At 41.6% G+C, this 14,938-nt stretch overlaps 1 protein-coding gene across 2 annotated transcripts in view; it reads right to left on the bottom strand.

Moving 5' to 3' along the window:
* armh3 (armadillo like helical domain containing 3) overlaps nucleotides 1-14,938 on the bottom strand; it is a 153,622-nt gene that overhangs the window by 108,379 nt on the left and 30,305 nt on the right. For both annotated transcript variants that reach the window (XM_060842198.1, XM_060842199.1), the window contains exons 9-12: nucleotides 14,201-14,257; nucleotides 10,059-10,102; nucleotides 7,087-7,147; nucleotides 5,857-5,903 (exon numbers count right to left, since the gene is read on the bottom strand). In XM_060842198.1, coding sequence (XP_060698181.1) covers nucleotides 5,857-5,903; nucleotides 7,087-7,147; nucleotides 10,059-10,102; nucleotides 14,201-14,257 — 209 coding nt within the window. The remainder of the gene's footprint in view (nucleotides 1-5,856; nucleotides 5,904-7,086; nucleotides 7,148-10,058; nucleotides 10,103-14,200; nucleotides 14,258-14,938) is intronic.

Genomic DNA, 14,938 nt, shown 5'->3' with positions numbered 1-14,938 from the left:
CTAAGATGGCACCATAAGTGGCAACTTTTAAACTTTTCGTTTAAGTAAATGAGACAATAAAGCTAATTCTAATTCCAAACTGTTTCTTATTACAGAGAACGGAGATCTGAGCTCCTGAACCTGTGGAGACCTGATGGCTTCTCCCTATCTTGTTCACAGCCTCAAGCTGTTCAGCTATCTGGAAACCAATTACATACTTCTTGTCACTAGCCTGCAAACCAATCAGCTACTTGTTGCCAGTTAAGTTTCCATCTTCACACAGCTCTTGGCTCCAGTTCGTCTGCAAACCATCCACTATTGCTTAAGCTTGTGACTGGGGTAAACAGCACCTTCAATGGGTGTCAGGTTACTTGCTTTAAAAAAGCGTAACAATTCCTCAACAATCCTTGATTCTTAAAACAGCTTTTTGTCTCCCAATTTCAGCCCATAGTCAAAAACACAGTAAAATAAAAAGATTCAACGTTTACCATGTTAGGGGAAAATGAAGGGGACAGAAAGATGGGATCAGGGACTGCTGTCAGCTACATCATCAGGCTGGCAGCACAGAAGGGGCCATTTAGCACAACCAATCCAGTGCCAGCATTTATGTTGCAAACAAGTCTCCTCCAACATGACTTCATCACACTGAATCAACATGACAAGGGTTTAAATCACATAACAAGAAGTTTCTTCAGCCCACAGTGTCCATGTCAGACATCAAATATCCATCTATTCTAATTCCATTTTCCAGCCTTGGCATTTCAACAACTCATCAAAATAATTCTCAAATGTCTGGACGGTTCCGGCCTCTACCACCCTTCCAAGCAGTGAATTCCAACTAACCATAACTCTCTGAGTGAGATAGGTTTTCCTCAAATTTCCTTAGACGCCTGCTCCTTACCTTAAAGCTGTATCCCCTGGTTACTGGCCCCTCTACAAAGTCAAAAGGCTTTGCCGTATTTAACCTCTTTGTCCCTCCCAGCACTGTACACCTCATTAGACTCTCAGCCCCTCAGTCACATCCTTACAGCAGTGCTGACCAGAACTGCATGTAGTACTCCAGCTGTAGCCTAACTAGCGTTAAATACATAATCTTCTTGCTTTTGTATTCAATGCCTTAACTATCTATCCTACTGCCTTCAAGGATTTATGATCATGCACACCAGTTCTTCTATAACGCTATGGTTACGTTCTTGTGTAACTCTGCATCATAGAAGAATCACGCTTTAGAAACTGCACTTAATGTTGGTGATGTAATCGCATTACAGCAAATTTACGTTAATGAAATGGCGTTATGGCAGAACCACCTGTATTCCCTTACTGTGTTAGTTATCTTAAAATGCATCACCATGCACTTTTCAGGATAAGATTCCATTTGTCACTGTTCAGTCTATCCATATCTTTCTGTAGTCTAACATTTTCCTTTTGGCTATTTATCAGACCACCAATTTTTCTATCATCTGCAAACCTAGTGTCATACCTCCTACATTCATATCTCAAACATTAATGTACAGAACAAATAACCAACTTTCTTATGATAGAATCAAGCAAAGAATCACTAGATTGTTCAGAGAATTGCCTTCACCCATTTTACCAACTCCTTTCTTCCTCATGCATACCCATTTGTTCACAATTTTCTTACACAACCAATGAAACAAATTCTTCGGTGTAGCCTTCCAAAGTGCAGCAGTTAAGGTAGAGAAGATGCCACAATCCACAGAGTCAGAGGCGAATGCATTCCCTAGGCTACAGCTGCTATTGGAATTAAAGAGGAATGGAGAGCATGGGAAAGTGCCAGCAAAAGAGAAGCTGACAAACCGAGACAAGAGCCAGATTCCTGCCTAACCCAAGACAACCTGAAACAGCCAATCACCAGAGACAGTTAATATATAGAAATAATCTCGAGCAACTTAAGAAATGCCCTATGAAAGCTTGGATGGGGTTCAGAAATTTTCACTACCAATATCCTGTTAATAAGGGAGCTCCCCCATTGGAGCCTTTGTAAAGAAAGAGATACTCACCATCAGAACCCCTATTAAAACTCAGGGAAACATTAGTCTGGTCATGAAGACTGCACTTAACATCCAATTTTAAAGGATTATGATGCAGTACCAATCTCCTGCTATGTCTTTTTATTTAGTTTACAATTGTTGATTAGATCATCAGGTCAGTGGCTCTAAATGGCTGTTTAGCTCAGCCTTGCGAAAGGGCTGCATTAGGACACATGCTCCATACTGATTCACCCTCGGCTTAATTGCTGTGTTAGAGCTAATATTAATTGCACTCCCCCACACTGCCAATTTCATGTCTCTGAGGCACTGACTCCCACACCAAACATCAAACTCTCACTCTTTTTACTTTCCCTAATTCCCTGAAATGGTCAATTCTCCTTAAGGTCGAGTTCTAAAATGGCAGGCAGTTCTCAAACACTTTACCACTTTTATATTTGAGACAAGATTGTGAAGTAACCTAATCAAGGTCATTTCTCTATAGACGAATTCACTCAGATAACCCAAATCCTAATCTCAACCTAATGCCCATTGTATAGAGGATTAGTATCAGGAAGTGAGCTCTTTATTCTCCAGCCAACCAGAGAAGCATAAAAACAACTTGCATTTAATAGTTAAGAATCACACAACATTAGGTTTCACTCCAACAGGTTCATTTGGAAGCACTAGCTTTCGAAGCACTGCTTCTTCCTGAGGAAGATTAGATTAGATCATCAGGTCAGTGGCTATAAATGGCTGTTTAGCTCAGCCTTGCGAAAGGGCTGCATTAAGACACATACTGATTCACCCTACCCTAGGCTTAACTGCTGTGTCAGAACTAATATTAATTGGACTCCCCCACGTTGCCAATCTCACGTCTCTGAGGCACTGACTCCCCCAATCCTGAGGAAGCAGCACCACTCTGAAAGATAGTGCTTCCAAATAAACTTGTTGGACTATAATCTGGTGTTGGGAGATTTTTAACTTTGTCCACCTCAGTCCAACGCCAGCACCTCCAAGTCGTTTCATTTCATACACAACCATCAGTAAGATAAATTACCCTAAAGACATAACATATTCCCTTGGCAAGGTCATCCAACAAAAGTGGAGTTACAATGAGGAGATTTATTTTAAAAATTGGTCAAAAAGGTTTAAACAAGTAGAAAGAGAGGCAGAGAAATTGAGAGCAAATTCCAGTCTAGTAATGTGAGAAATTTCTAATTTTACTGCTAGCCTGGGTTGTTATTAATTTTGGCAACATGAATTACGAATGGCAGTAGTCACGTTTTTGCTATGTTTGTTCTAGTACTACACAGGGATGTGCATTAGCCAAATGGAACACTGGGATGCTTGAATAATTTCTTGACTTCTTGTTAAGATACGTCAATAGTCTTTCTGGCAAACAGTTTCTGGGAAGCACTCTGAACTGTACAGTCAGAACAGGGCTACCCTCAGATGCAAGTTCAGTGGTTCTGCACTCTCAAGTGTAGTGATTGGAACAAAGTCAGCCAGGTGGACCTCATGGAATAGTTCCCTGATTGGACCAGGTTGACAGGCCCAATCAGGAAGGCCTGGCTGACAGTTATAAACAGGTGCGTTCATACCTGCACATACAAACAACATGGGTGTGGAGGGGGGGGGAATAAGCACTAGTGCAATTAGGCGGTAGTGTGGGGGTAAATAAAAAGGAAATAAAAAAGACCAAAAAGAAATAAACAGGTGTGTCAGGGATTCGGTTCACTATTGGAGCTGGCTGAGTCAGTGTCATGTACTGTGCACATGTAAATAAAGGGGAACTTGGTGACAGGACACTACACACTGGAAACCTGGTGCTACACCATCTGCTCCCTGGGTGCATGGGCTTTTTCTAAATTCATTCTTAAATGTTTAGTCACTGCTGCAAAGACCAGCTATTATTTTCCTGAGAACACAGTGAGCCTACTTTGTCAATGGCTGAGGCCATTTGTTTTCTGATCCAATTGTGTATCTTGCCGGATCACTACAGACAGTAACTACATTTGCGTCAAATCAAGAAAGGAGAGAAGATTTCCTCCTTTGAAGGATGTTTGCCTTAATTCTTTCATGGACCTCGTTGACAAGATTATAATTAAATGTCCATCTCTAATCACTCTTGACACAATGACTGAGAGGTCACAAATCCCAGCTTGAAAACTTAATAATCCATCTGCAGTCCCATTCTCTCCATTCCCAACTCAACTATTATCAAGTTCCTTTAGAAAAGAGTTGGCCATCTCGGCCTCAACTGTTGTTACTAAAGGTTGATTTAATACCTACTGCTCTGAAGGAATTACAGCTCTGTCTAATCTTCAACTTCAAGTCAGGATCCTCTAGTCTTTGCCTGGAACCCAGTTAAAACATATGACTGTATCTGGAGACATTGCTTTCAATGTCTTAGGGCTATGTCACAGAGTTTAATGAGATCTCCACTTTTCTCTCAATTACTGTGCCATCTCCAGTGTGTTCAAAGTGTGATCCACACAATGAACCAGGATTTTGACTTTTTTTTCTAACTACCTAGTCAGAAATAAAAAGTAAGAAAAGAATCGACAGTTCCATCCTTTAATTAAACATCCACCTGCTGTATCTACAGTGGAGATGAACATTGTGTGGTGATTTACAGTGTGTCAGAATGCAAGGTATTAGGTTCAGAACAGTCAACAATACTGCAAAAATTCTGTCTGCCTCTATTTTACACTACTTTTCTCAGTTCTCTGGTGCTGTTCAATTCTCAGTCAGCCATGGCTCTACGAATAGCACGCTCACATCTGGAGTTAGAATGTTATGGGGCAGGACTGGCTCCGGAGCTCTAATCCCAGGCCAGCATTCTCAGTGAACTGCAGTGTCAAACGTTTGGAGGATTTAAATATGATGACCTAAGTGGTCAAATGGCCACCACTTCAAAGCCATCTCCCAAGTGTCTTGCTAATGCTTATCCATCAAACAATATCATGTAAACAAAATACCTGGTTATCACCACTGCAGAGTTTGGGATCTAGCTGTCTGCAAATCATGTCACTATCAACACTGTCCCTGCTACATACATGGTGGAACCCTGCTGGTGTTGACCATCAAGGTGGAAAATATGATGATGCTGAGGAAAGACCCAATCAGAACAGTGGCAATATACTATAACTTTGAAATTTTGGCAGTAAGACTCCTACCTAAAAGCTCAGCCAAGTACAGAATGAGAAATGGGGCAGGGAAAGGCACAAGAAGGCATGGAAGAAAGTGGAATTATGAAGGCTGAATAGAACAGAATCCACTGAAAATAGCCACCTCACCAACACTGCACCTGACAGTTGCAAAGAGGCAAATCTTCCCCCCAGTCTCCTCCAAAACGGTAAAGCGATTTAAAAAAAAAGATCCAACAATGTCTTTTACAACCTTGGAATGACCCAAAGAGCTATATAGCTGTTCAGAATGATTTGAAGCAGTGTTAGGAAGCCAATTTGTGCATAGCAAGCTCTTACAAACACACAGAGTTAAATGATTAAATCAATCATATTCAAGTGTTGTTTGTTGGATAAAGATTCCCTTGCTCTTTATTAGTGATTTTGATTTTCACCTGAGAGCACAAATGGGTCTTCATTTTAAATACTCCATTCGAAAGACATCACTCCCAACAACACAGAGTAGGTCAGCTTGGATTTTGTGCTTAATCCTCCAGAGTGATGCTAGAACTCACAACATTCTGACTCAAATATGACAGTGTGATCAACAGAGCTGTTACTGACAGCTTTAATTGTTGCCAACCCATTTTGGCAATTGGTGATTTGGCATGGATGTCGATGCAAGGACAGAATGTTCGAGAAAAATGGAAAGAGAGAGAGAGAAGGAGACAGTGAATATTTTGCAGAATGGTACTTACTGGACTGAAATCTTCTCATCAGCATCTGCTATGAACATGTTGCCTACCTGTACACAGAGAGGGAACAGCTGTTAGTATTTAGCCTGAAGGTGTGAAGGAACAAGGAGAAGCAGCTGGAAACAAGCATGATGGGAAAAAGGCTGATGTAAAGGCTTACTCCAATGTGCGAGTAAGGCAATAGTGATTTATGATGCAAACCCAAACACCTAAGGGTGAACATTGAAAAAGCAAGGGTGAAGGATTACAAAATAAAAGCTAAACCGCTGGAACAGTGATGACCAGCAAAACAAATGAAGAAGAAACAAAGTAGGTAAGTAATGCAATGACAGTGACTGAAAATTTGGGACAACTTGTAGATATTAAGCATTGATGTAAAACACGTTGAGACACTTCACAGGAATGACCATAAACCAAAATTCACAAAGTCAAAGGCTGCAGCTTGGTCAAAGATGGAAAAAAATATTATGATGAGATAAAACAGCAAGAGAGGTAGAAAGCAAAACTGTAGGAGGAATGAAAGATAAAGATACGGCAGAGAGTAAAGATTGTGTGTGGGGCTGATCATACAAAATTATATATAGGAGTAGAAACAGGTCAAATGCCCCCTTGGCCAGTTCCACTATTCAATAAAAGCATTGTTAACATGGTTTGTTTCAAATTCCACATGCCCATCAATCCTCAATAACATGATTCCCTTGCTGAACAAGAATCTATTAACCCCAGTTTAAAATATAATAAATAGCCTAGCCTTCACCACTTTCCGAGACATAGTTCCAAGGTCCATAAGCTTCATAAAAACATTATCACTGTCCTAAAGGACCACCCCTAATTTAAAACAGTGCCACCTCTTTGGAAGAGCCCTCTAATTAGTTCCATCTGTGCACCTCCAAAATAACCCTGTAATTATGATTTTCAATCATTTATCCAATTTCTTTTGAAACTTATGACTGAATCTGCTTCCACTGCCCTTTCAGACAACACGTTCAGAAATCAGAACAACTCTCTGTCAAAACATTCTCAACTTGCATCTTTTTTTTTGGTCAGTGACTTTAACTGCATCATCTCCCGACAGAATATCCTATCAGCAGAAATAGTTTCCCTTCTGTTTTATTTATTATGAACTGGCTTTAATTTTAGCCAGAAATAAAAAGGTTTTCAGGTGTCTTTCTACATGCTCACCTCATGTGAGCATGGTTTCCAAACTGAGAAAGTGTTTCCTGTGGTACATACCATGTTGGTTATAGCAGATAAGAATCCTCCCTGGTTTTCTTCTTCTTTGTCTTTGTATTGTCTGCCGGGGAAAGTAAAAACAAAAATAACTTTTCGGTTGTATATGTGCAGACTGATAAATGAGTTTTAATGACAATTATTTCATTGAATAACATGACTTAACTTTCTTTCATATTAATTTGTTATGACAGGACAAAATTCTGTTCAGGTGGAAAAGTTGCAGACTTTATCCCTTGGGTCAGGGATGTCAGAGCTACAAAACATGGTCCACAGTTAAGCAGCAGCACATCGGCTCATGCTCCCAATACCAAAAGTTACTGCAATGAGATCCCACTTGACCAAACACATTCATAGTTAATGGGCTAGAATATGGCCAAGTTTATCCATGATCCTCTCGTGATCAGTACTGCAATACAGGTGCACATGTAAAGACTCGAGAGCTGGGAACAGGGCCAGGACATTTCTTTCTTCATTGTTGGAATTTGGGTGTCACTGGCCAACATTTATTGCTGATGCTTCACTGCATTTGAAAAAGAGGGTGGGGTGCTGAAGGGGTGTGTGGGTGCAAAGGTACAGGGATAGGAAGCAGGAAAAATTGAGTCATAAAATGAAGAAGAATACTATACTTTCTGCATTGTGCAAGAGCAAGATGGCAACCTCCTATCATCCACCTGTCCAAGAAGCCAGTGTGGGAAAGCTACAGATTACCCTGTGAGGAGAACTTGAGGCGTTAAAGACAGAGTCTAAACAAGGCGATAGATCCAGTTCCCATCTGGCTCAGTGCACTAGTCTGCAGAGTTATTGGCTAATCCAGTATGCACAAAACACCAGGACAGTCAATTTCTAAATTGCACCACTGTCCAATAAAACTGACAATGACATATGGCTTTTAATCTAATAAAAATCATCCAAGGTACCTCACAGAAGCATAATAAACAAAATTTGATATCAAGCCATTTAGGCAGTGAGGTTGACCAGAAATTCCAAAGGCCAGATAGTGTTTGGAGAATCGTAGACCAGAACTGTGGATCAGGACAGCATGGATATCCTGACACAGCTGATTCCAAGGTAACTGCCCATGAAGTTGAAAATTCATTTAGCAGTTATCCTACGTGCAGATCTTTCCAATAAAGTAGCTCATAGTGAGGGTTTTAACTCAGAGTCTAAACCCTGGAGAAGTTAAGAGTATTAAAAACCCATCAGAGCTCCTAGGTAAATATTAAACTGAACTCTACCTGACACTGTTGGACCCCCTTGATAGCCTATTACCTCATTCACCTGATGTTCTAAGCCCCTGAGCACACCATCCACCTGGCATCCTACTATCCCTTCACCCCTCGGCCACCCTATTCCCACACCTACTCATAGTAGCTGTTAAATATTTAAGCCATAGAATATGACACTCAGTGCTGGTTGAGAGAGGGAATGACTTTGATGATTTTCTCTGCTGCTGCCTCTGGTGTTTCTAGATGGGTCACCCCTCTTTTGTAATAGGACACTCCTGCCTAGGAACTTCCAGAGCAGACGTCATCCAAATGTAAACATGTAATTTGTAAAGATCATCTGTTTTGTCCATCAGGGCCTCTGATCCTGATCAAAATTTCTCAATCAAGTGACCAAAAGCTTGATCAAACCGGTAAGTTTTAAGGAGCACCATAAAAGAGGCAAGTGAGATGTCAGATACAGATACAGGGAGAGAATTCCAGAGTGTAAGGCCAGGGAATTAACAGCACAGTCAGCGACAGTGGAGCGATTAATAGCAGGGATGCCCAAGAAGTCTGAATCAGAGGAACGCAGAGGTCAAAGTTGTGAGGTTGAAGGAGATCAATGGGATAGGGAGGTGAAAGACCATGCAGACAACTTAAAACAAGATTGAGAATTTTTAAATCAAGACTTGGTTTCATTGGGCATCAATGTAATTCAACAAGGACAAGGTTTATGGGGAATAGGACTAAAAGATAGTTAACACCGAGTTCTGGATGACCATAATTTTACAGAGAGTAAAAAATGGGAGACAAGACATAACAAAGACATGAATGAAATTTTCTGCAGCTGATAACCTGAGACAAGAGTGAGATTGGGCAATGTCAGAAAGGTGGAAATAATTGTCTAGCGATGGCACAAACAAGGTTGAAAGCTCATCTCAGTGTCAAATGTGACACACAATCTCCCTGTTGCCGGGGAAGGGGTGGAGTTGGTGCTATTATATGAGGCATATTGTCACGCTGCTAACACAGCTCTAACTGCCTCAGGCAATTACTTAGTTTGGAAAGTGCAGTCATTTGGCAGTCCAAAACAGCACTGAAAGGGATGACCTGTAAATCTGTGCTGTTGGTAGAGTCTGTTTGGGAGGAATGTTGGCTGAGACACAAGCATTTTGCTACTCTTCTTCTTTACTGTCACAACATGCTCTTTAGCACTGACCTCAACACTTAGCTTTTGTTTAACAGTCAGCCAATAGGAGAGAACAGAGGATGGACTTCATGCTAGGGATTAGTGTCTGCACCGTTGTGAAGAAACAGAAATACTGCTAGTGAGACAAGCGTTACCAGCCACTCTGTGTTTCACATCCTTATTGCCTGCTCCGTAAAATGAACCCCCACTGTCCACTTTATGTCCCAAGCTCTCATTGCCCACTCTTACTGCCTGCTCTGTACCCTGGTATCCCACTGATGGATGTGTGCCCTGCATCCTTACATGCCACCCCATGCCCTCCCCATGCCTCATGGAGTGAACAAGTTGGGTAAACTTACAGAAGACTTAAACCTACATTCTTCTGATTCAATTTAAATCACAGCAGAATTTGCTGAAATACTCATGCTCTGGTCTCCATTTATACTTATTTATCCAGGTGACGTATCAACACTTTAAAACATTGTCCCCGGGTGCAAACCAGCTAGGAACCACAAATTGTAGACCTCTACGACAGCAGCTAACACACACTTCCTTGAACTGTAAAAATTAATACAAACCTGTTATATTCAGACAGAGCTTGTGAAATGACCAGACCCATACCCTGTAACAGAATGAAAAATTATTTCTCACATTTCTAATTTCTACCCATGCTACTTAACTTACACGCTAACACAGCACATACTACATCAGATGTTAGTGTGGACACACATACGACACAGTAAACAGAGGAGTCAATCGCTCCAACTGGAACTGGCAAATAGAACAGAACAAAGAGAAGAACAAGGAAAATTTACAGCCAGAAACAGGCCCTTCAGCCCTCTAAACCTGGGCAGATCCAAATCCTCCAAATCCACTGTCTAAACCTGTCGCCCAATTCCTAAGCATCTGTATCCCTCTGCTCCGCACTTACTCATGCATCTGTCCAGACACATCTTAAGTGAATCTACCGTGCCTGCCTCTACCACCTCTGCTGGCAATGCGTTCCAGGCACCTACCACCCTCTATGTAAAGTACTTGCCACGTGTATCCCCATTAAACTTTTCACCTCTCACCTTGAAAGCGTGACCTCTCGTTATTGAATCCTTCACCCTGGGAAAAAGCTTATCTCTATCCACCCTGTCTATACCCTTCATGATTTTGTACACCTCAATCAGGTCCCCCCACAATCTCCTTTTTTCTAATGAAAACAATCCTAACCTACTCAACCTCTCTTCATAGCTAGCACCTTCCATACCAGGCAACATCCTCATAAACCTTCTCTGCACCCTTTCAAAGGTGTCCACATCCTTTTGGTAATGTGATGACCAGAACTGAACACAGTATTCTAAATGCAGCCTACCCAATTTCTTGTACAATTTGTTTAACATGACCTGCCAGCTCTTATACTCAATACCCTATCCAATGAAGGCAAGCATACCATATGTCTTCTTGACCACTCTATCCACCTGTGCAGCAACCTTCAGGGTACAATGGACCTGAATTCCCAGATCTCTCTGCTCATCAACTTTTCCCAAGGCTTTTCTGTTTACTGTATAATTCACTGTAGAATTAGACTTCCCAAAATGCATCATCTCAAATTTGCCTGGATTGAACTCCATCTGCCACTTCTCTGCCCAATTCCCCAATCAATCTATATTCTCCTGTATTCTTTGACAGTCCCCTATGCTTTCTGCTACTCCACCAATCTTTGTGTCATCTGCAAACCTGCTGAACATGCAACAGTGCCCTCTTCCAGATTATTTATGTATATCACTAACAACAGTGGCCCCAATACTGATTCTTGTGGAACACCAATGGTCACCTTTTTCCATTTCGAGAAACTCCCTTCAACTACTACTCTCTGTCTCCTGTTGCTCAACCAGTTCTTTATCCACCTAGCTAAAGCACCCTGCACACTATGTGACTTCACTTTCTCCACTAGTTTACCATGGGGAACCTTATCAAATGCCTTTCTAAAGTCCACATATATGACATCTACAGCCCTTCCTTCATCTATCAACTTGGTCACTTCCTCAAAGAATTCTATTAAGTTGGTACGGCATGATCTCCCCCACACAAAACCATGTTACCTATCACTGATAAGCCCACTCTTTTCCAAATATAAATAGATCTTATCCCTCAGTACCTTCTTCAGCAACTTTCCCACTACTGATGTCAGACTCACTGGTCTGTAGTTACCCAGAATATCCCTACTACCCTTCTTGTAAGGAGGACAACATGAGCAATCCTCCAGTCCTCTGGCACCTCATCTGTGTTTAAGGATGCTGCAAAATTATCTGTCAGGGCCCCGGCTATTTCCTCTCTCACCTCCCTCAGCTTCCTGGGATAGAGCCCATTCAGTCCTGGGGATTTGTCCACTTTAATAACCTCTAGCCTACCCCACACATCTTCCCTACTTATGTCAATGTGATCCAGAGTAATCAAACTTCCATCTCTAATCTCAACATTCATCATGTCCCTGATGCAAAGTAATCATTCAGAATCTCACCCATTTTCTCAGGTTCGACAAACAGCCTTCCTTCCTTTCCTTTAGTGGACCAATCCTTTCTCTAGTTACCCGCTGGCTTCTTATATAAGAATTAAAGGCTTTGGGATTCTCTTCAATTCTACTCGCTAAAGCTATTTCATGATCCCTTTTAGCCCGCTTCCCTCATTGAAGACTGGTCTTACTCTCCTGATATTCCTCCAGGGCCCGTTAAGCTGCCAGGACCTTACGTATGCTTCCCTTTTCCTCTTGGCTAGTCGCACAATTTCTCCTGTCATCCAAGGTTCACGAATCTTGCCTTTCCTATCCTTTGCTTTCAATGGGACTTGCCTATCCTGCATTATCTTTGAACGCCTCCCACATATCAAATGTGGACTTCCCTTCAAATAGATGTGTCCAATCCATATTTCCCAGCTCCTGCCTAATTTTAATATAATTGGCCTTGGCCCAGTTTAGTACTCTTCCCATAGGATCACTCTCATCATTGTCTGAGTACTCTAAAACTTACAGAATTGTGGTCATTGTTCCCATAGAAATCTCCCACTGCAACTTCTATCACCTTGCCTGGCTTATTTCCCAACACCAGGTCCAAAATGGCCCCTTCCCTCGTCTGACTATTGACATACTGCTCTAGAAAACTCTTCTGGATGCTTCTTACAAATTCTGCCCCTCCAGACCTCTGGTGTTAAGTGTATCCCAGTCAATGTTGGGAAAATTAAAATCTCCCATCACCACCACCGTGTTGCCTCTACATCTTTCCATAATCTGTTTACCTGTTTGTTCTTCTACCTCAAGCTCACTGTTGGGAGACCTGTAATACAGCCCCAACAATGTAATTGCACCCTTCTTAAGTCTCAGCTCCACCCATGTCTCACTACTAAAGCTTTCCATAGTATCCTCTTTTAGCACGGCCGTGATATCATCCCTGACCAGCAATGCAACTCCTCCCCCCCTTTTACCTCCCTCCCTGTCCTGTCCGAAGCATCCATATCCTGGAACGTTTAGTTGCCAGTCATGCCCTTCCTTCAACCAAGTCTCTGTGATTGCAATGTGAACTGTATACTATCAAAATGAACTGTAAAATATCAAAATGAACTGTACACTATCAAAAGGAAGTGAATCCCTTGCACTTTCCCTCACATTCCACTGTTTTTCCCATCTTCACTTCCTCGAGTGGAGGAAAGCAGGCTTGAGCATATCTGGTACACAACCCCTGCACTGGGTCTGACTGGACATCATCGTGCATCAATGAGTTAATTGTCCTCAGCCAAATCAAGCCAGTTCTTAAAGGATCATCCTTTCCTTCACTGTCAAAATTCTCCTTGGAGCTCTATAACCCAACTCCCTCCAATCTCAATTTCCATTATTGGAAAAAGTTCATGCACATCGTTCCAGTTAATATTAAAAGTTGCCGATTCAATTCTCATCTCTCCTACCCTTCATTTCCATCACCACCTATCCTTAATATTTCCCCGATTCCAACCATGAAACACAGTCTCTCCTAAATTGTTTCCCATCTCAGGTCATTATGAGAGAACGTTGGAGGCAATGCTAACCTCCAACAAGAGAGAATCTAAGCACTTCCCATAAACTTACCCCACTGGCATTCCATCACAGTAAATAAGAAATCGGAGCAAGAGGAGAATATGTGACCCCTGTTGACTGATTTGCCATTGGATACAATCACGGCTGAAATTCTATCTTCAAGGTCATAGGCATATAGGACATAGCAACATAGCACAAATATAGGTCAATCAGCCCATCTATCTGTTCTATCTTTCAATACAGCTAAAGTTGAGTGTGGTGCTGGAAACACGCAGCAGGCCAGGCAGCATCCAAGGAGCAAAAGAATCGATGTTTTGGGCAGGATCCCTTCATCAGGAAAGCTATAGTCCCAGAGAACCAACTCCTGAAATGTTGCCCACCCCACTTTTCATCCTGGCACCCATGCAAGCATATGTTAGAAATTGTTACCTCGTTCCATTCATTCAGAACACCATTATCACTTCACTCTATCAATAAAAGGCATCCTTACTCCCCATTGTTCTAACATTTTGCCACTTACCAAATCCATTTTCAGCCTTCCCCAAACTTGACAATCTCCATAAGAACAACTGCAGAGGAAGGGCTGTAAGACCTTGAAATCTAATCTCTTCTCTATCCAACTCTGCCCAATAACCAATTGTCTGCAATTCAGCAGAAACAGTTACTCACATTTAGCGTAGTCTCATCATCCACAATGGACAATTTCACAATATATGGGTTCACAGACTGTAACAAAAGATACTGGTTATTAATTGGATTGTAGTACCAACCCAGTACACAAACTGAATTACAATGAAATGGCAATGATAGCGTTTCTGCAATAGAGAATACATTAAGTGCACTGTAATAGTACTTTGATTGGCATTTTAACCGACGTCATGCTGGGCTAAAACATACTATACAACAACTTGTCTTCACACATCCAAATCAGCTATTAAAAAAAACTAAACTAACCATTTCAGGGTATTTCATTCTGACTTTTAAATTAATAAGAAACCTTCAAGCTAAACACTTCCTGATCCCAGCCTGACCTTGAAATTTGAACTTGAAGGGACATTCCAGCGTACAATCGAGCTTCACTGAAGTCAAGTAATACACTGGATATTGGTTAACCACCAAACAGAAATGAGACAATTTATTGCCAACAATGCTACAGAAGATTGGCTAGCGTTAAACATGTTTATTCATCTCCCTCTTAGGAGTTCCTCTCAGGCAGTTTGGATTTTGAAGCATTGTAGAACGGTGCATTGCAAAGAAAAGGCCATTCCACCCATCGCGTCCATGCCAACTCTTTGAAAGGAGCTAAATAATCAGTTTCACTCCCCTGCCCTTCTCTATACCTCTTCAGAGTTTTCCTTTCTATTCAGGCAGTGCACTCCAGATCACAATTGTTCAGTGCCATTTGCA

Source organism: Hemiscyllium ocellatum, chromosome 22 (assembly GCF_020745735.1).
Source record: "Hemiscyllium ocellatum isolate sHemOce1 chromosome 22, sHemOce1.pat.X.cur, whole genome shotgun sequence".
In the NCBI taxonomy this organism is placed as follows: Eukaryota; Metazoa; Chordata; class Chondrichthyes; order Orectolobiformes; family Hemiscylliidae; genus Hemiscyllium; species Hemiscyllium ocellatum.
The sequence above is the reverse complement of the archived record's forward strand: the minus strand, read 5'-3'. Positions and strand labels throughout refer to the sequence as shown.